Raw genomic sequence first — 21,353 nt, 5'->3', positions numbered from 1 at the left:
GAAGAAGGGAATTCCAGACAGTGGGGAGAACATGAGCAAGATGTCTGCTCAGCATTGGTGACTGTACCTTCTTGAGGTCAGGGGTCAGGTCTATCAACATGGCCTCATGCACAGAGCACGGGCCTGAGAGTCAGAAGGATCAGGGTTCTAATCCCGCATCCCCCATTTGTCTTCTGTGTGACCTTGGGCAAGTCACTTCTCTTCTCTGAGCCTCAGTTACCTCATCTGCAAAATGGGGATTAAGACTGTGAGTCCCATACGGGACAGGGCCCGTGTCCGACCCGATTAGCTTGTATCTATCCCGGGGCTTAGAACGGAGCTTGATACATAGTAAGTGCTTAACAAATACCATCATCATCATTATTATTACTCTCCCAAGAGCTTAGTTTAGTGCTCTGTGCCCGGGAAGTACTCTACAAATACCACTGATCGATTTTTCGACCGGTCGGTGGGACGTTGGCCTACAAGTCCCAGAATTCTGTGGGGCCTAGCTGAATATGTACTGGGCGTGCTCCATCCCAGACTGGGGCTCCAGGACCCGTGGTGAGGGAGGGCAAGAGGGAGTGTGATGCTCAGCTCTATGTCAACGGATCCTTCCTCCACACGCTGTAGAAAACTGGTTTTCAAGGCCCTCGGACTGCTGGTAGTAATGGACCTTCTCTGGATTTGACCCCCAGATTTAGACGACCTTAGGTGGCTACCACCTTCAACCCTACCCTCTACAGATGCTTCTACCCCACCTTTCTGAGCTTGCACTGCCCAGGAGCCATGACGAGTGGATGGTCCAGTTCCCGAAATGGGGCGGCTTTTAGATGGGTCAACTGGGATCTTCCCCACTCCATTCAGTTAACGGGGCCGCCTTCCCTGATGCCTACGGAAGCCTGGAGTAGCAGGCTGAGAACCTCCTGTTTGGAGCGGGCTCTCCACAGAGCATTCGTGGCAGCACCCCAAAAGCAGATCAAAACAGCTCCACGCCACCCACGTTGTGCACTCCACGTCAACCGCCCCACGTATCTGTGTGGGGAGGGAACGGAGGGAGGGGAGGGAAGGTCCCGCCCCGGGAGCTCAGCGTCATGTCCTTCCTGCTCCTCACGTCACGCCTGAGAACACTGTAGGACCGGGAGGGAGGGAAGAGGTTGTCCTTGCTCAGCGTGTGCGATGAAAATAGCTGCTAATACAAAGCCTTCAAGCCGCGACACCTCCAAACAGACACCCACAAGCATTCCCTGACGAGCCACTTGACTTCGCACGATCCTTTTCTGGCTTTTCCTGTGTGGTGCCTCCGCCAGTCTCCCCCACAGTTCTGCAGCTGGGGAATGACAGAGAAGGCCCACAGGTGCCTATCACCCATACGGATGCCGAACGGTCTGACGTAGGTTCCTTCGGGGGAAACCTGCGCTGCGCTGTGGCCTGGCCAGTGACAGCCTCAGTTTCCTATTCTTTCTCTTGCCATTCAAGAGCAGGTGCTTACTTCTGAACAGGCCTGAGGTTCCCTCCGCGTTGACGTGTATCTGAGCCAGTCTTGAACTTCTCTTTCCTGGGCCCCACCGCGACCTCACTGCCCTTCTAATAATAATAATACTACTACTAAAATTTGTTCAGCACTTACTATGGGTCAAGCACTTTTCTAAGCCCTGGGGTAGATTCAAGGTAATCAGGTCAGATGCAGCCCTTATTCCACCCGGGGCTCCCAGTCTAAGCAGGAGGAAGAACGGGTATCGAATACCCACTTTACAGTTGAGGAAACTGAGGCACAGAGAAATTACATGACTTGCCCAAGGTCGCATAGGAGCTGAGTGGTGGAATCGAGATTAAAACCCAGGTCCCGACTTCTAGGCCCGGGCTCTTTCCATTAGGCCACACTGAAGTCCCTATCCTTATATTTTGCTGCTTCCCCTAGCTGTAATTTATTTTACCGTCTGCCTCACTCTTTAGACTGTAAGCTTCTTGAGGGTGGGGATGGTTTCTACCGACTCGATCGGACTGTACTCTCCCAAGTGCTTAGTACAGTGCTCTGTGCACGGTAAATACCACCGATTGACTGTTGGAGCCAATTTGTCAGAAGACGTGCACTGTCTAGATGGCTAAGGTGCCGAGGCAGGAAAGCCGGATTGCGCTCGTTTATATTTAAAAGGAATTCCCCACGTCTCGAATGGCTATTCATTACGACGGCACAATCCCTGAAGGGAAAACTCCTTTCTGAAAGGCGGAGAATGGGTATTTGGGAACGTTCATAGGGCACTACGCTGTTCAGTGAATGGGAAGGAAAATAGACTCCCACCACTCAGTTCCCCAGTAAGGCAGAAACGGCGTTTCTGGTTTCACTCAAGGCAAAGCTGATCATTCAATCCAGCCTTGGCCCCCTCCTCTTCATTTGTTCTAAGCGCTGGGGTAAATACAAGTTAATCATGTTGGACACGGTTCCCGCCCCACTTGGGGCTCACACCCTTAATCCCCGTTTTCCAGAGGAGGTAGCGGAGGCCCAGAGAAGTGAAGCGACTTGCCCAAGGTCACAGAGCAGACATGTGGCAGAGCCAGGATTAGAACCCAGGTCCTTCTGACTCCCAAGCCCCTGCTCTATCCACTAAGCCGCGCTGTTTACCGTGTGAAGAGGGCTGCACTAAGTGCTTCGAAGACTACAATACAACATGGTTGGTAGACTGCTGCGTTGTCGCGTTGTACTCTCCCGAGCGCTTGGAACGGTGCCCTGCACACTGTTGGTGCTCAATAAATACAACTGATCGATGGACATTCACTCATTCATTCAATAGTATTTATTGAGCGCTTACTATGTACCGAGCGCTTGGAATGTGCAAATCGGCAACCGATCGAGACAGTCCCTGCCCTCTGACGGGCTTACAGTCTAATCGGGGGAGACGGGCGGACAAGAACGAGGGCGATAAATAGAATCGAGGGGAAGAACATCTCATTGAAACAATAGCAAATAAATAGAATCAGGGTGATGTACAGCTCATTAACGAAATAAATAGGGACACGTTCCCCGTCCACGACGAACTTATACTCCCCAAGTACTTAACTCGGTGACATATCCACTTCTACTTAGTCCTCCTTTCTGTAAAAGCTTCGGGGGGAATCTTCACCATAGCTAAACCGGAAGCTCCTCGAGGGCAGTGATAGTGTCCACTAATTCTACTGCACTCTTCCAAGTGCCCAGTACAGCGCTTTGCACACGGTGAACTCCTTGAGGGTAGAGATCTTGCCTACTAAACTCTTCTGTACTCTCCCAAGCCACCAGTTCAGTGCTCAGCACATAGCGGGCGCTCAATCGACACGACCGAATCACTTCATGAATCACTTCTCCGGTTCTGCTAGTTTTTGTTTTTTTTTTACTACCACGAGGAAGGTTGAATTACTAGTCAAAGTCACAGAGCAAGTCCAAGCCCAAAGCGGGTTTCAAAACCAGGATTTCCCACTACAGGTCCAGCTCTAACCACTATCAGATCTTCCCACCCAGTACACGTTAAGGAAAAACGGTCAATTCCTCACGCGTACATTTTAAACCGATTTTCAGTGGAACCACTGTTGCATTATAAGGATCAACTAGCGTGAGAGGTTGGACTTATGAAGGACAGAATGTGGCAGAAATCTGGTTCAGATGTTTCCTAAACGGCAGGCTGTGCCAGTGCAGGGAAGAAATAAACAACAACAGAAAAGATCTGTGCCGTAGAGTTGCTAATTAAAACAATTCAGAGGATATAAATGCTGCGGTAATTTTTGACAGCCATATAGGACTGGTTTCAATGCAAATGTCGTCCTCAGATTTCTCTCTTCATTGCAAACATATAATTAGCTCAGCTGCATCCATGCCTCCCCGCCCCAACTATGTCCTGAAGCTCCAAGCTGGTCTGGGGTGGAGTGGGGCTGCCCCTCAACTGGATAATAATAATAATAATAATTGTGGTATTGGTTAAATGCTCACTACGCGCCAGGCACTGCACTAAGCGCCGGGCGGAATACGAGCGAGTCGGGTCATTCACGGTCCCTGCCCCACGTTGGGCTCACAGTCTTCATCCCCATTGAACTGATGAGGTGACTGAGGCCCAGAGAAGTTAAGTGACTTGCCCAAAGTCACACAGCTGGCAAGCGTCAGAGCCGGGATTAGAACCCACGACCTCTGACTCCCAAGCCCGGGCTCTTTCCATGACTACCGTACTCTCACACACACTCGGTACAGTGCTCTCCACAAGCAGAACGCTCAGCTCTGCAGGATGGCTTCGGGCAAAAGCACTGGAAGCCTGGCTATGCCCCTCCTTGAAGGGAAGGTTCAACCTAATGGTATTTATTGAGTGCTTATTCTGGCAGACCACAGTACTAGAGAAGCAGCGTGGCTCAGTGGAAAGAGCCCGGGCTTTGGAGTCAGAGGTCATGGGTTCGACTCCCGGCTCTGCCACTTGGCAGCTGTGTGACTGTGGGCGAGTCACTTCACTTCTCGGTGCCTCAGTGACCTCATCTGTAAAATGGGGATTAACTGTGAGCCTCACGTGGGACAACCCGATTACCCTGTATCTACCCCAGCGCTTAGAACAGTGCTCTGCACAAGGTAAGCGCTTAACAAATACCAACATTGTTATTATTATTATTACTAAACACTTGGGAGAGTCCCACAGCATTAGTCAATCTGATCTCTGCCCTCAAAGAGCTTGCAGACTACTGTGTGTAGAGCACTATACTGAACACTTTGGAGAGTCCAATAAACTTAGTAGGCACAATCCCTGCCTTTAAACATTTTGCAGCCTACGGGGGGGAGACATTCAAAATTGGAAACCGGAATGTAGAGGTGGATTTATAATGCATTTACCCCAAACCATCCTGCAGCGAACAAAAATATATCATCACTGAGTTTGATTTTCCCCTATTTTAAAGGACCACTTTTGTTGATTTTCAAGTTCAGTGAACTGGACTCCTTCGCATTTTTGATTGGGAGCTTAATAATGATAATAATCAACAATTATGGTATTTGATAAGGGCTTCCTCTGTGCCAAGCACTGTTCTAAGCGCCGGGGTAGATACAAGGTAATCAGGTTGTCCCACATGGGTCTCACAGTCTCAATCCTCATTTTCCAGATGAGGTAACTGAGGCACAGAGAAGTGAAGCGGCTTGCCCAAGGTCCCACAGCGGACAAGCGGCAGAGCCGGGATCAGAACCCACGCCCTCTGACTCCCAGACACTAAGCCGTGCTGCTTCTCTGTCCACCCTGTGTAGCAACTCTGTTTATTGCAGCCTCGCGAGCGCTTAGTGCAGCGCTCTGCACACGGGAAGCCTCAGTAAATACCACCGGTTGATTTTTGAGGAGGGGTTGGGAGCTCCCACTTGAAATTACCGGTGCGAAGTTCTAATAAGGGAAAGTAGATCTGTGCCCTTTCTCCACTTTTCAGTCCCAAGCGTAGTTGTCCTTTGGCACGTAGCGAAGAGAGCCCCCGGACAGATCACCTTTGCCTCTCGTCGATTTATTCTTCTTTAACCTCCCAGAAACCCCAAGTCCCAAGCTTCTCCTCACTTAGGAGCCCTATCCCATAGACAGTCCAAAAAAGAAGAGACCCTTGGAAGCAGTTTTTCAGAATCCCGTGAATGAGCCTTGAAGATCGAGTCTCTCTTTCCATAGACAAAGAAACTTACTTGAACTCTGACTTCGAGCGAAGGATTTTCACATCATCTCATGGACGTAAACTCAAGTCACAGTCGAGAGAGTGCCATCGGGTTTGCCCTAAATATTTCTAGCCGTAATTCCCACCTGGACCGTTTTGCCTTTGGGAAGGTGAGAAGCAGGAAAGACGGCGGGATGTTCGGGGGGTATCGCACCCCGCGACCCGCTTCCACTTCCCTCCCGCTCCTCCCCACCGCCCCCCAGACGGCCGCTTCGCTTACCCTATAGTAATCGGTGCTGTACACGTCTCGGGACATTCCGAAGTCGCCAATTTTCACCAGGAGATTCTCTCCGACCAGGCAGTTCCGGGTGGCAAGGTCACGGTGCACGAAGTGCTGAGATGCCAGGTAGACCATGCCAGCGGCAATCTGCTCGGCGATGTGCAACATCTGGGATTGGGTCAGCTCCACGGGACGGTTGCCTTCCGCCATCAGCCCCGCATCTGGTCCGTGAGCCCTGGAGGAAGGCGATCCACGGAGAGGTGGACGGTCATTGGGTTGCATCTCATTCACTCATTCGATCTCATTTTTTGAGCGCTGACTACTGCTACTGTTCTTATATAAATATTATAATATTGTCATTATGAACTGTGCCTCAGTTCTCTCATCTGGAAAACGGGGATTGAGACTGTGAGCCCCACGTGGGACAGGGACCGTGTCCGACCGGATTTCCTTGGATCCACCCCAGCGCTCAGCACAGTGCCTGGCGCGTAGTAAGCATTTCACAGATACCATCGTGATTACTATTCAATCGTATTATATCGAGTAGAGACCATAACAACGATAACGGAAGAACCATTAGGGGAAGCAGCGTGGCTCAGTGGAAAGAGCCCGGGCTTCGGAGTCAGAGGTCGTGAGTTCGACTCCCGGCTCTGCCGCTCGTCAGCTGTGTGACCGTGGGCGAGTCACTTCACTTCTCTGGGCCTCAGTGACCTCATCTGTAAAATAGGGATTAGCTGTGAGCCTCACGTGGGACGACCCGATTACCCCGTATCTACCCCAGCGCTTAGAACAGTGTTCTGCACATAGTAAGCGCTTAACGAATACCAACCGTTAGAAAGGCCGCGGACCACGGCGGAGGACGGGACGTTCTGGAGAGAGTCTATCCACGGAGTGGCCACGAATCGGAAATGGCTCGACGGCACTTAACGCTGATCATTTATTGAGCGCTTACAGTGAGCGTTCTGACTGACAGCTGGAACTGTCAGTCACAGCTCTTTCTACACCAGAGGGGAGAGCAGATCTCGCCACTTCAGGCCGGGCCTGGAGGGAGGGCAGGGGGCTTTGAGGCTTCAGGCCACACAGCTCGGGGCTCCCCATTTGGGAAGTTGGGGTGCCGGGAAGGTTGGGACTGGGAAGCCGGATTGATTTTTCCATCTAGCCTAAGAGGGCGCTCCAAGGTAAGGAATAGAGGGTCTTCGTCTTGGTCCGGCAGAGCTGGGAGCAGAGCGAACCGTTAGGATAAGTCTCCAACGCTTTGGTTGCCGGTCGACGGGGACACCAGTCTCCGAGATCCATGGGCACAACTGACCTACAACCCATCCCCAGAGGGGCCCGGATCGTCGCGATCGGCCGGAGCCGACCAGCAGACTAAGCTTCGAAGAGAACACCTGATCATCGTCGTAATAATTAGGGTATCTGTTAAGCGTTTACCTATGCCAAGCACCGTTCTCAGCGCCTAGGGTAGATCCAAGGTATTCGGGTTGTCGCGCGTGGGGCTCACTTTCTTAATCTCCATTTTACAGATGAGGTGACTGAGGTTCAGAAAAGTTAAGTGACTTGCCCGAAGTCACCCAGCTGACAAGCGGCAGAGCCGGGATCAGAACCCACGACCTCTGACTCCCAAGGCCGTGCTCTTTCCGCTAAGCCGCGCTGCTCCTCAATACCGTAATAGCATAATAATAATAACGATGGGATTGATTAAGCGCTTACCGTGTGTCAAGCACTGTTCTGATCGCTGGGGTAGATACAAGCTAGTTGGGTTGGACACGGTTCCCGTCCCACATGGGACTCGTAGTCTCTTTATCCCCACTTTAAGGATAAGGGAACTGAGGCAAACAGAATAGTAATACTCATAGTTATGGTATTTGTTAAGCGCTTATTATGTGCCAGGCACTCTGCTAAGCGCTGTGGTGGATACAAGCAAATCGAGTTTGACACAGTCCCGTCCCATGTGGGGCTCACGGTTTCAATCCCCATTTTATGGATGAGGGAACTGAGGCAAAGATAATTGAAGTGACTTGCCCAAGGTCACCCAGAAGCAGGCGGCGGAGCCGGGATGAGAACCCAGGTTCTTTTGCAGACCGACCAGTTTCCGCTGGCCAGAGGACGAGAAGTTCACGGGAGCTCGGAGTCTGAGCCAGGCAGGAGGAACCTCACTTGCTTTTACACTCTCCTGCCATGAAGTGGGAGGATTCCAGCGCTTAGAACAGTGCTTGACACAGAGTAAGCGCTTAACAAATACCATCATTATTATTATTATTAGTTGGTAGCCCCTCAAGAGGGCCGGGAGCTTCAGCTCGACGGTATATGTTCACCAGCCCAGCCGGGGAAGTCCCAACGCATCCCCTTGGCTTGGGACCTCCCAGAGAAGAGGAGGCCTCTGGACTTTATTAATAATAATAATAATAATACTGTTGGTATTCGTTAAGCGCTTACTATGTGCCGAGCACTGTTCTAAGCGCTGGGGTAGACACAGGGGAATCAGGTTGTCCCACGGGGGGCTCACAGTCTTAATCCCCATTTTACAGGTGAGGTCACTGAGGCACAGAGAAGTTAAGTGACTCGCCCAGTCACACGGCTGACAAGTGGCAGAGCCAGGATTCGAACTCATGACCTCTGACTCCAAAGCCCGGGCTCTTTCCACTGAGCCACGCTGCTTCTCTTCAAGGTCGCCGTGGGCAGCTATCTGCCAACTCTGTTGTATTTTACTCTCCAGAGCACTTAGTACAGTGCTCTGCACATAGAGAACCCTCGACAAATATCACTGATTGACCGAGGGGGTGTGTCAGCTACATCAGCTCATCCATCTGCTCCCTGCAAACCCACAGCCCCCTCAAATCTCTACCTCCCTCCACCTGGTAAGAGGGAAGAACCAGTTTCAGGACCCACCTTCACAGCCCCTTCTCTCCTGTGGGTCTTAGGGTGGCCTGTGGTGTTTACCCCCTGGGGTCCTGGGGGGGGGGTCACCTGGGGGCCCTTGCCCTGGAAACTCAGGGGTCTCATCCCAGCATCACCCCCACATAATAATAACAATAATTATGGTATTCATTAAGCGCTTACTATGTACTGGGGTAGATACAGGGTCATCAGGTTGTCCCACGTGGGGCTCACAGTTTTAATCCCCACTTTACGGATGAGGTATCTGAGGCACAGAGAAGTTAAGTGGCTTGCCCAAGGTCACACAGCAAACGGGTGGCGGAGTTGCAATTAGAATCCGCGTCCCCTCCCAAGCCCGAGCTCTTTCCACTAAGCCACGCAGCCCCACATCCCTTAGACCACCAGCTTCATTCATTCAATCGTATTTATTGAGTGCTTACTGTGTGCAGAGCACTGTATTAAGCACTTGATTTATTGCTACGATATAACAATAAATTAGAGACGCAGCACGGCAGAGTGGAAAGACCACGGCCCTGGGAGTCAGGAGGTCAGGGGCTCTGATGTCACCCCGCCCCTTGTCTGCTGTGTGACCTTGGACAAGTCACTTCATTTCTCTGTGCCTCAGTTACCTCATCTGGAAAATGGGGATTGAGACTGCGAGCCCCATACGGGACTGTGTCCAACCCGATTTGCTGGTACCCACCCCGGAGCTTAGAACAGTGCTTGGCACATAGTAAGCGCTAATAAATAAGTACCATAAAGTACACATTCCCTGCCCACAGTGAGCTTCCATGCCATCTCCTCTCCCCAAGATGACAGTGCCTGGCAACAGAGGTACCCACAGTGACACAGACAAAAACCCAGATCCGAGACACTACTGGCTCAAATCCCAACCCGGCTCCTTTGCTAGGCCTTGGAAGAGGAAAGGCTGGGAAAAGACGGAGAGGGGAAAAAAGGCTAAGAACACAGAAGCCTGCCTTAAAAATCCAGGGTGAGATGAGAACAGAAATCTCTGTCCTCTTTTCCCCGTCTTGCGCGCTGCTGCCGATATACTCCTTAAGGATTCCAAAGGGCCTGACCTATTCCCCCTCCCATTAGAAGTTCATCCAGCCTAAACCAATTAGGGGTATGGTTGGGGGGAAGGAGGGAGGGGAGTCTTTCGTCCCTTAAAGAGGAAGTGTTCTTTCCTAACCTCAAAAAGATCGCTCCGACTCAGTGAACCGGGTGAAGGGTGAGGCCGACAAGGATCCAGAGGCTCGGCCACAGGTAAGCTTTTCCGATTTCAGCTCAGAGCATGAAGCGAGGGCTTCATTCATTCATTCAATCGTATTTACTGAGCGCTTGCTGTGTGCAGAACACTGTACTAAGGGCTTGGGAGAGTCTAATACAACAACTGACACATTCCCCGACCACAACGAGATGCTGCAGCCTTATTTCACTCCTTAAACCCCTTCTGTGTGCTGCATGAACGTAAGTGGGTTTTAGTGGAGTCGTGTATTTTTAATGTCATCCTTTCCTCCCTCCTCTTTCACGGGGTCAACCCGAAACAGCCCGGCAATCCTTTTGGGACGACCCTCCTTCCCCCTTCTCTCCCCCCAGTATCTAGCCCGTGTTTAGCACGAGGCTCGGCACCTAGCACGTGCTTAACAAGCCCCATCGTCGGCTCCGTGATCACAGCTCTACCTGAGGAATTTGTTGAGATCTCCATGCTTCATGTACTCGAAGACCATGATGAGAGGATCCCCTTCCACACAGACTCCGAAGAACTTCACGATGTGCTCGTGCTGGAGGTTCGTCAGCAGTTCGGCTTCTCGGTGGAAATCCTTCCGGGCGTTGTCGCTGGCATCCTTCAGGGTCTAAAGGGAGAGGAGAGAAGTGGTGAAACGGAACAGAAACTCAAGGGGGTGGAGGGTACTGATGGAGAAACCACGACTGGTAATTCGGCCTCCTGGGAAACACCCGAGTCGGTGAATCCACAGTTGGCTTATCAAACAGAATTCCTGGAAAATCACAATAGCTCTGAGAAGGGCAAGCGTTAACTCCCCTGTCTCCTTCTAGGAGTATTCTCTCCTCAGCTAAAAAGTCATTCATTCATTGTCGTATTTATTGAGTGCTTACTGTGTGCAGAGCACTGAATTAAGCGCTCAGGAGAGTACGATCTAACAATAAACAGACACATTCCCTGCCCACAACAAGCTTACAGTCTAGAGAGAGGGAACAAGTCTATCGGCTCTGTTATGTCGTATTCTCCCCAGCGCTTAGTATGGTGATCTGCGCACAGTAAGTGCTCAATAAATACGATTGATTGACGTGTATGTGTGTGTGTTGGGGGAGAGGGAGGGACGACACCCAGTATACCAAGAACTTTCACCTCCAGCCAGATATCACTGGGGATTCCAACCGGTCCACATAACGCTTAGTTTCAGTCACTCCTTGTCTCAGTGGTATTTTGTTGAGTGCTTACTATATGCAGAGCACTGTAGTAAGCACTTATGAGTGTACAATAAAACAGAGTGTCTACAAGGAGCTCATAGTCTAGAGGGGAGACCGGGGTTCTTGTCCCAGCTATGCTACTGGCCTGCTGTCTGACCATGGGCAAGACATTTAACCCCTCCGGACCTCAGTTTCTTCATCTCTAAAATGGGGTAATAATACCTGCCTGTACATAATAATTATTATTATTATTACGGTATTTGTTAAGCATTTATTATGTGCCAGGCACTATATTAAGTGCTGGGGGGGGATGCAGGCAAATCGGGGTGGACACAGTCCCCGTCCCAGGTGGGGCTCACAGTCTCAATCCCCATTTTACAGATGAGGTAACTGAGGCCCAGAGAAGTGAAGCGACAAGGTCACGTGGCAGACAAGTGGCAGGACTGGGATTAGAACCCATAACCTTCCGAATCCCAGGCCCACGCTCTTTCCACTATGCCACGAGGGAAGGTGTGGGGATGAAGAGACATAATGGATGTGAAAGCGCTGTGGGGAAAGAAAATGCTATATAAATCCAAGGGAGGATCATTATTATTATTATTCCCGTGCAAAGCCAGGACACTGCCCCTCACCAGAGCTCTATCTCTCAAGGATTCAGCTTTTTTCTTGGTAGTCCTCTTGTGTCTTATATGACTGAAGAATGTTTTCCTGCTTTCTCTTCTCTAGCTCACAAGTGAAATCTCTTTTTTTTGCTCTAGCTTCCCTTATCTTGTGCTTTCACTAGTGAGCTTTGTCTCTCTGCTCCTCCTCAGTGACCGGAGGGCATGTGGAATAAAAACAAACCCAGTAGGCAGGCGGCAACAGGAGACAAAGGAGAAATGAATGGATGGAAGTTTTTAAAGAGCCAAACTTCGATCTTTGAAACCCGTGTTACTGAGAAAATTTAGCGTTCCCCTTCCCCCACTAACACCTCGAATCCTAGCCACGACCGGGCTTGACTTGGAAACTGACAGTTCCAAGACCTTTCTTTGGTACGAAAAAATCAAAAAAACAAAAAAAAATCAGGCCACAACCTGGGATAGCCTGTAAACTCCTCCACGTCAGGCACTGGGTCTTCTACTTCTATTGCATATTCCCGAGCACCTAGCACAGGGATCCACACACAGTAGCCTCTCAACACAGCGTTCTGCACAGAGTAGGCACCCAGTTCAGTGCTCCACAGAGAGACGGCATCCGGTTCGGTGTTTTGCACATAGTAGGTGCTCGATTAATGCTGATGACGAGAAGATATCGTTTTGCCTGATCAAAATAATCTCTGAATATTTCTACTGGAAAACTTGGAACTTTGCACATGAATTGATCCCTCATTGTCATTCACCAAGTCAGCCAGTCAATCAATCGTATTTATTGAGTGCTTATTGTGTGCAGAGCACCGTACTAAGGCCTGGGGAAAGTACAATATAACAATAACAGACATATTCCCTGCCCACGATGACCTTACATTCCAAATGCGCCATTCAGGGACAGTTTGCTGGGACACCTGCACTTAAATTTGTCCTGCCAGTGTCACTCAACGTTCACATGGAACATTCACTGCGATGGCATGCAGTAAGCACTTACTATATGCCAAGCACCGCGGTAGATAACAAAATAATCAGATTAGACAGTTTCTGTCCCACGTGAGACTCCCACTCTAAGAGAGAGAGGGAGAACAGTCACATTCTCCCCACTGAGGTAATCGAGGCTCAGAGAAGTTCAGTGATTTGCCGTAGGTCACACAGCAGAAGAGCGGCAGAGGTGGGATTAGAACTGGGGGCCTCCTGATTCCCAATCTCATGCTCTTTCCACTAGGCCACGCAGACTCCCGTGACATGGGTTCCTCGCTCATGGAGCTGAAGGCAAGGAGTGACGGGGAGTTGAAGTGGAGAAAAGGTTGGATTGTAGAAGCATTTTTAAAGGCAATAATGCAACTGTGTGGGTGTATACCTCCATTCTTTTTTTTTTGGAATGGAATTTGTTAAGAGCTTACTATGTGCCAGGCACTGTAGTGGGAGCTGGGGTAGATTCAGCTAATCAGGTTGGACACGGGTCCTGTCCCACATGGGGCTCCCAATCTTAATCGAGAAGCAGCGTGGCTCAGTGAGAAGCAGCGTGGCTCAGCGGAAAGAGCACGAGCTTTGGAGTCAGCGGTCATGAGTTTGAATCCCGGCTCTGCCACTTGGCAGCTGTGTGACTGGGGGCAAGTCACTTAACTTCTCTGTGCCTCAGTTACCTCATCTGTAAAATGGGGATTAAGACTGTGAGCCCCACGTGGGACAACCTGATTCCCCTGTGTCTACTCCAGCGCTTAGAACAGTGCTCTGCACATAGTAAGCGCTTAACAAATACCAACATTATTATTAATCTCCATTTTACAGATGTGGTAATAGATTACAGATAACCTAAGTGGCTTTCTCAGGGTCACACAGACAAGTGGAGGGGCGGGATTAGAACCTAGGCCCTTCTAACTCCCAGGCCCATGCTCTATTCACTAGATCACGCTGGTCTACCTTATTCTCTGACATTTTAAATATGAACCTAAGGCACCTTCAGGTATGAAGTGCCTCCCCGTCGGGTCCAGCCTGTCTGTCCTCCTCCATCCTCCCATCTCAGTATAAATTCTAGTATACATTCAGTATAAATCAAGGGCACGCTCCTTACTACCAAAACCGCCATCCTTTGGCAGCATGAGAGAAAAGGTAAAGGGAGCAAGCAGTGGGCTCGGATTACAACTGAATGATCATAAATTCTGGTTTAGCAGGGGTCGATTTGTTGGGGGTTTACTGAACTTACTACTAGACTACTACTATTTGGTATCTGTTAAACAGTTACTGTCTGCCCGGTATTGTTCTAAGCCCTGGGGTAGATACAATTTAATCAGGTTGGATACAGTCCATATCCCACAAGGGGCTCATAGTCTTGATCACCATTTTACTGATGAGGTAACTGAGGCACAGAGAAGTTAAATGACTTGCCCAAGGTCATTCGGCAAACAAGGGGTTCGATTAGAACCCAGGTCCTTCTGCCTCTCAGGCCCGTGCTCTATCCACTAGGCCGTGCTGCTTCCTGAAACTTGGGAAACTGATTTGAAATTTTAAGATATTATGTAATAATAATGTTGGTATTTGTTAAGCGCTTACTAGCTCATTACCCTATTTATTCATTACCCTATTTATTTTGTTAATGAAATGTACATCACCTTGATTCTATTTAGTTGCCATTGTTTTTACGAGATGTTCTTCCCCTTGACTCTATTTATCGCCATTGTTCTTGTCTGTCCGTCTCCCCCGATTAGACCGTAAGCCTGTCAAAGGGCAGGGACCGTCTCTATCTGTTGCCGACTTGTTCATTCCAAGCGCTTAGTACAGTGCTCTGCACATAGTAAGCGCTCAATAAATACTATTGAATGAATGAATGAATAGGTGCCGACCACCGTTCTAAGCACTGGGGGAGATACAGGGTAATCAGGTTGTCCCACGTGGGGCTCACGCACTTTTAATCGCCATTTTACAGATGAGAGAACTGAGGCCCAGAGAAGTTAAGTGACTTGCCCACAGTCACACAGCTGACAAGTGGCAGAGCCGGGAGTCGAACTCATGACCTCTGACTCCGAAGCCCAGGCTCTTTCCACTGAGCCACGCTGCTTCTCGATATGTGTGTGTGAGGAGTTGACAGGAACTCAAACGGCAGTGTGGCCTATTGGATAAAGGATGGGCCTGGGAGCCAGAGAACCTGGGTTCTAATCCCAGCACTGCCACTTGCCTCAGTTTCCTCAACTGCCTGTGCTCCTTCCTACTTGACTGTGAGCCCCATGTGGAAGAAGGACTGTATCTAGCCTGATTAACTTGTATCTACCCTAGCATTTAGAACATGACTTTACACATAAAAAGCACTTACCAAATATCATTTAAAAAAACACCCCCAAACTTCCCCAAACCCAGAGCTATCATCTTTGGCCTTTTAGGAATCCACTAATCCAGCCCTCACACCACTCAGGCCTCTGAGCTCAGTGCTGTGAAGAGCTTGTTCAATGACTCGATCAATCGTATCGTTCAAGGAATTTTTACTAGGATAGAGTCAGGATAACCCAGGATTCCAGCTCATTTAAGTGAAACTTCGGGGAACATTTTAAAAAAACAAAAACTATAGCTCAGGAAGGCACACCACCACCTCGAACCTCCCCAATGCACACATCTCCACAAGATACAGCACACTTTGCAAGTCCCACGTCAGTCATAGAAGCTCCATTTGAACTCATCAATAACCCAGTTGAAAAAGAGAATCACTCTCGTCCACAAGAGAGAGCGGCTGCTAGCAATAACTGTATTTTCTGAAGCGACTTAAAAAAAAAAAAACAACCGCCCGCAATTTTGCCCTGTAACGAGGGTATTAGGGGAAGTTCAGTGAGTTCTGCCATGTATCCCAGAGGTGCAGTGGAGATACCAAGCAATGGAGCAGCTGCCATGGTAACTGCACATTCTTCATTGAAAAACAAAATGAAGAGTGACCTCAGGGCCAGTTTGTAATTGTTGTTGTGAGTGTTACTGCTGCTGTGGAGCGACAGTAGTAGAACTTCCTTTCACCCAAACTGACCCGCTTTTATTCTTCCCGTTGCTCTGGGGAAGTAGCAAAGTTATCTCTTTTTCTGTTCTTGCTTCAGGAACTGCGTTCAACGGAGAGTGGAAACATTTGGGTCAGACGATAAACGAGTACAACGCACCCCAAAAGTGTGCTGATTTTGCTCTCCCGGGCAGAGGAAAGAAAAGCATAAAGGAAAACTACTGGCCCCTTGCTGCTCGTTGTGGGCAGGGAATGTGTCTGTTTATTGTTGTATCGTACTCTCCCAAGCGCTTAGGACAAGGCTCTCCACACGGTAAGCGCTCGATAAATACGACTGAGCGAATGGAATGGAGTCAGCACCATGGCAAGTGCTGGAAGGCCCACTGATTTCACGCCGGGGGGAAGAGTTGCCCTCGCGGCTCAAAGGGGTCAATGTGTCTCCCTAAATTCTAAAAGTACTCCTAGACCCAAGAAGAACAGAGCTCAAAATACATTTAATATCAATGAGGGAGCTCAGAATACCTTCAGTGCTCTGCACACAGTAAGCGCTCAATAAATACGATTGAATGAATGAATTCACCGTCAGTCAGTGCTCAATGAATACGACTGAATGAATGAATTCAGTGTCAGCGAGGGATGAATCCACGGGATCTCACCATTTCTGTAGGGAAGGGGTAATGAATCTTTGAAGCTGACTCTTAATAACAATAACTGTGGTATTCGTTAAGCATTCACTATGTGTGCTCTGCCCATAGTAAGCGCTTACAAATACCGACATTATTATTATTATTAAGCACTCACTGTACTAAACGCCGGGGTAGATTTAACTTCATCAGATTGGAACTGTCCCTGTCCCACATAGGGGTCACACTCTTAATCTCCATTTTACCGATGAAGTAACTGAGGCCTAGAGAAGAGACCTGCCCAAGGTCACCCAGCGGACAAGTGGTGGAGCCGGGATTAGAATCCAGATCCTTCTGACTCCCAGGCCTGTGCTCTATCCACTAGGCCACGCTCTTCATGCATGTGCAGCCCCTGAAAGAGACGCTGTAAGAGCTGTGGGATCTGGCTCGTTCCCAACTAGAAAGCTCTACTAACCAGCACTTCAATTATTCCCCGTACGATCATGGTCAATTGATCCCTTGTGGAGAAAGAGTTTATAAAGTTGAGTTTTCCCAGGGTTGACTGGCAGCTTCCCTAGGGCTTTGGTATAAACTCTCTGCTAATCAGATCAGCAACCGGCCTCACCTCCCACCCATCGGCGAGCTCACTCTCCTAGCTCATGTCTGCTCTTCGGGCTACGTCGTCGCCAACTTCCTCAAAGGCTGTGTTCATTCCTTCATTCGATTATTCATTAGCACTCATCATCATCGTCACGTCGGTATTTGTTAAGCGCTTACTATGTGCCGAGCACCGGTCTAAGCGCTGGGGGAGACACGGGGTCATGAGGTTGTCCCACGTGAGGCTCACAGTTAATCCCCATGTGACAGATGAGGTCACCGAGGCACAGAGAAGTGAAGTGACTTGCCCACAGTCACACAGCACTCATTGAGTGCATAGAGTAAGCGCTTAACAAATACCAACATTATCATTATTATTGAGTGCTTATGTACCAGGTGCTTGAGAGAGTACAATAAAAGGAAAGACGAGGTCTCTACCCTCAAGGAGTTTACAATCTAAAGGCTTCCAGCTGTCTGGGTGCCTCAGGGTGTTCTGCCTAAAACTTTCCCTTCAACACAAGGTTTGAAGTTCTGTTAATCTGATCAGTAGACAGTCCTCTCCCTCTCGAAGCATTTTCAGCACTAAGGCATCTCCTAATCTGAATGTAAACCGATGGGGATTCAGAAGGAGGTGGGTTCTAATCCCGGCTCTGCCACCTGTCGGCTGTGTGACCTTGGGCGAGTCACTTCACTTCTCTCAATGGAAAGAGCACAGGCCTGGGAGTCAGAGGTCATGGGTTCTAATCCCGGCTCCGCCAGTTGTCAGCTGTGTGACTTTGGGCAAGTCGCTTAACTTCTCTGTGCCTCCGTTTCCTCATCTGTAAAATGGGGCTGAAGACTGTGAGCCCCACGTGGGGCAACCTGAACACCTTGTATCTACTCCAGCGCTCCGAACAGTGCTTGGCACATAGTAAGCGCTTAACAAATACCAACATTATTATTACTATTCTCTGGGCCTCAGTTTTCTCAGTGATTATTTGCGAGCTCCCTGCTCTGACTCTTCATTTAACTGACATTTCTAGCTAGCACTTCCCATTCCCCAAGTACATCAGAGAGCAAAGTTAATAATAATAATAACGACAGTAATGATAACCGTTTAGAATTTACTATGTGTCAAGCCCCAAGTGCTGGGGAAAATACAAGATAATCAGGTCAGACACGGTCCCTATCTCACACAGGGCTCACAATCTAAGTAGGAGGGAGAACAGGTATTGAATCCACATGTTACAGATGAGGTAGCTGAGTCACGAGGAAGTTAAGTGACTTGCCCAAGGTCACACGGTAGGCACGTGGCAGAGCGGGGGCTAGAACCAGGTCCTCTAACTCCCAGAACAGCGCTCTTTCCACTAGGCCGTGCTCAGCAGCGTGGCTCAGTGGAAAGAGCACGGGCTTGGGAGTCAGAGGTCATGGGTTCGAATCCCTGCTCTGCCACTTGGCAGCTGTGTGACTGTGGGCAAGTCACTTCACTTCTCTGGGCCTCAGTTCCCTCATCTGTAAAATGGGGATGAAGACTGTGAGCCTCACGTGGGACCACCCGATGGCCCTGTATCTCCCCCAGCGCTTAGAACGGTGCTCTGCACACAGTAAGCGCTTAACAAATACCACCATTATTATTACCGTATTCACTCCAAAAAGCCGTTCGCTTCTTTGATAAGTCGAATGGGAAGTTATTGAGTTAAAAATCATCACACTTAATTTGTACAAAATCATCTTCAGATTTATAAACTTTCTGAGAGGGAATTCTAGGGCAGAAATGAAGCAAGTCACCCAAAGAGAAGCAGTCACATTCCATTTTAACCCGCCGTTTCAAAAACACTGAGAGCTGACAGTCAGCTGCATCAATTAGCGGCAACTTCTGCTTGCTCGGAGTGTCCCAAGGGACCACATCCCACCCATGGATGTAACACGGCAACTTCATTTGGGGATATTTTTCTCTCTTTACAGCTCCGACTCTGACAGGACGCTTTTGTCTCATGTGCCGAACACAGCTATCTTCCTATTTCTGGATGGCTGCGACTTCCACTGCATCCTCTGACCTTCCTGAGGTGACATTATTCCTGAGGGAATCCTTAAAGGAGGACTTCTAGCCACCTCCACCAAGAGATACTTGCTGAAGTAAATTTGCCTTATTCTGGGGAGGGGACACCCCGACACACACACGCAGACACACCTCCCCCACTGCCCCTTTGGGGTGATATGGATAGAGAAGCAGCGTGGCTCAGTGGAAAGAGCACCGGCTTGGGAGTCAGAGGTCATGGGTTCGAATGCCGGCTCTGCCGCTTGTCAGCTGTGCGACTGTGGACAAGTCACTTCACTTCTCTGTGTCTCAGTTCCCTCATCTGTAAAATGGGGATTAACCGTGAGCCTCACGTGGGACCACCTGATGACCCTGTATCTACCCCAGCGCTTAGAACAGTGCTCGGCACATAGTAAGCGCCTAACAAATACCAACATTATTATTATTCTGACAAGGTTGAAACGGGAGAGAAGAAGCAAAACTCTAGAGCCTCCTGGAGCTTTTAGGGAAAATACACAAAGATCATAGGAAATGGAGGTCTTAGCTCAGGGCCACCTTCACAACAACTGAAATCAGTGAGATGAGTTGGAACAGTACTGGTCAATCGCAAGTTGAAGCACACTGGAGAAGCAGTGTGGCCCAGTGGAAAGAACCCGGGGCTGGGAGTTGGGGGACCTGGGTTCTAATCCCCGCTTCACCATGTACCTGCTTGTGACCTGGGCAAGTCACTTTTTCTCTGGGCCTTCAGTTCCCTCATCTGTAAAATGGAGATTAAGACTGTGAGCCCCTTGTAGGACATGGACTGTGTCCAAGCCGGTATCTACCCCAGCACTCAGTACAGTGCCCGGCACACTGTAAGCGCTTAACAAAAAAATCTCAAGAGAGCAAACAAAGCACAGCGGTTCAGAGAGATTTTATCAGATCACCAGCAGGGGTTGCAGCGTGTAATATCGGCAACATTCCTGGAATTCTGCAACGAAACAAAAGCAAAGTTTGGGGGCCGGGTCGTGAAGAGTGGCGATTTAGGGGCAGGAGGTCTGAGGGTTCACGGAGGCTGGAAATTTGTTGGGGGGAGTTGTTGCTTTTTTTCCTAAATCCCGCCAGGAAAAAAGTGGCGAGCCTCCTTTAGCTGTGAAGTCTCAATAGGAAGAGTTTGTGTTAAGACATAAGGGGAAAATAAGAGAGGATATCGTGGTGCAAGTCCAGTTAGGGGTCGGAGTCTAGAGCAGGAGGGTAAAAGGGACGAGCCCTAATTTGGCCCCTCTACCAAAAACGTTTTGGGTTACGCTCTAGTGGGAATAATGGACTTTATATATCTGCTGAAACAACCTGGCAAGCCACAGTTGGACAATTCAGTTCCAAGATTTTCTAATGATAATAATAAAGGTATTTGTTAAATGCTTATATTGTGTCAACACTGTTCTAAGCACAGGGTTGATAATAATAATGATGGCATGGGTTAAGCACTTACTATGTGCAAAGCACTGTTCTAAACTCTGGGGGGATACAAGGTGATCAGATTGTCCCACCTGGGGCTCACGGTCTTAATCCCCATTTTACAGATGAGGTAACTGAGGCCCAGAGAGGTTAAATGACTTGCCCAAAGTCACAGCTGACAAATGGCAGAGCCACGGGGGTAGATACAAGCTAAGCGGGTTGGACAAAATCCATGTGCTCACACGGGGCTCTCAGTCGTAATCTTCATTTCACAGACGAGGGAACTGAGGCACAGAGAAGGGAAGTGATTTGCCCAAGGTCACAAAGCAGTCAGGGAAGGAGCTGGGATTAGAACCCAGGTCCTTCTGACTCCCAAGCCCGGGTTCTAGCCGCTAGGCCGTGCTGCTTCTCAAGCCGAATTAGCAGAGTATGGTTCTGAGGGCAATTACATAACTTACCTAGTTGCCTTTCATACCTGAAGATGACACCACTGCTGGTGAATTTCATGTATGAGTGCCTAAAGAACTGTGGAATTTGATAAGTGCTTACTATGTGCCAAGCACTGAACTAAGCGGTGGGATAGATACAGAATAATCGGGTCCCACATGGGGCTCACAGTCTAAGTAGGAGGGAGAACAGGTATTGAATCCTCATTTTGCAGATGAGGAAAGTGCTGCCCAAATAATAATAATAATGTTGGTATTTGTTAAGCGCTTACTATGTGCAGAGCACTGTTCTAAGCACTGGGTAGGATACAGGGTAATCAGGTTGTCCCACGTGAGGCTCACAGTCTTCATCCCCATTTTCCAGATGAGGGAACTGAGGCCCAGAGAAGTGAAGTGACTTGTCCACAGTCACACAGCTGACAAGTGGCGGAGCTGGG

The 21,353-nt window shown here is 49.3% G+C and overlaps 1 protein-coding gene across 7 annotated transcripts in view; it reads right to left on the bottom strand.

Moving 5' to 3' along the window:
• NTRK2 (neurotrophic receptor tyrosine kinase 2) overlaps nt 1–21,353 on the bottom strand; it is a 356,778-nt gene that overhangs the window by 53,994 nt on the left and 281,431 nt on the right. For all 7 annotated transcript variants that reach the window (XM_029055020.2, XM_029055014.2, XM_029055018.2 and 4 more), the window contains 2 exons: nt 10,448–10,620; nt 5,888–6,122 (listed from right to left, as the gene is read on the bottom strand). In XM_029055020.2, coding sequence (XP_028910853.1) covers nt 5,888–6,122; nt 10,448–10,620 — 408 coding nt within the window. The remainder of the gene's footprint in view (nt 1–5,887; nt 6,123–10,447; nt 10,621–21,353) is intronic.

The sequence above is a fragment of the Ornithorhynchus anatinus genome, chromosome X5 (assembly GCF_004115215.2).
Source record: "Ornithorhynchus anatinus isolate Pmale09 chromosome X5, mOrnAna1.pri.v4, whole genome shotgun sequence".
In the NCBI taxonomy this organism is placed as follows: Eukaryota; Metazoa; Chordata; class Mammalia; order Monotremata; family Ornithorhynchidae; genus Ornithorhynchus; species Ornithorhynchus anatinus.
The sequence above is the reverse complement of the archived record's forward strand: the minus strand, read 5'-3'. Positions and strand labels throughout refer to the sequence as shown.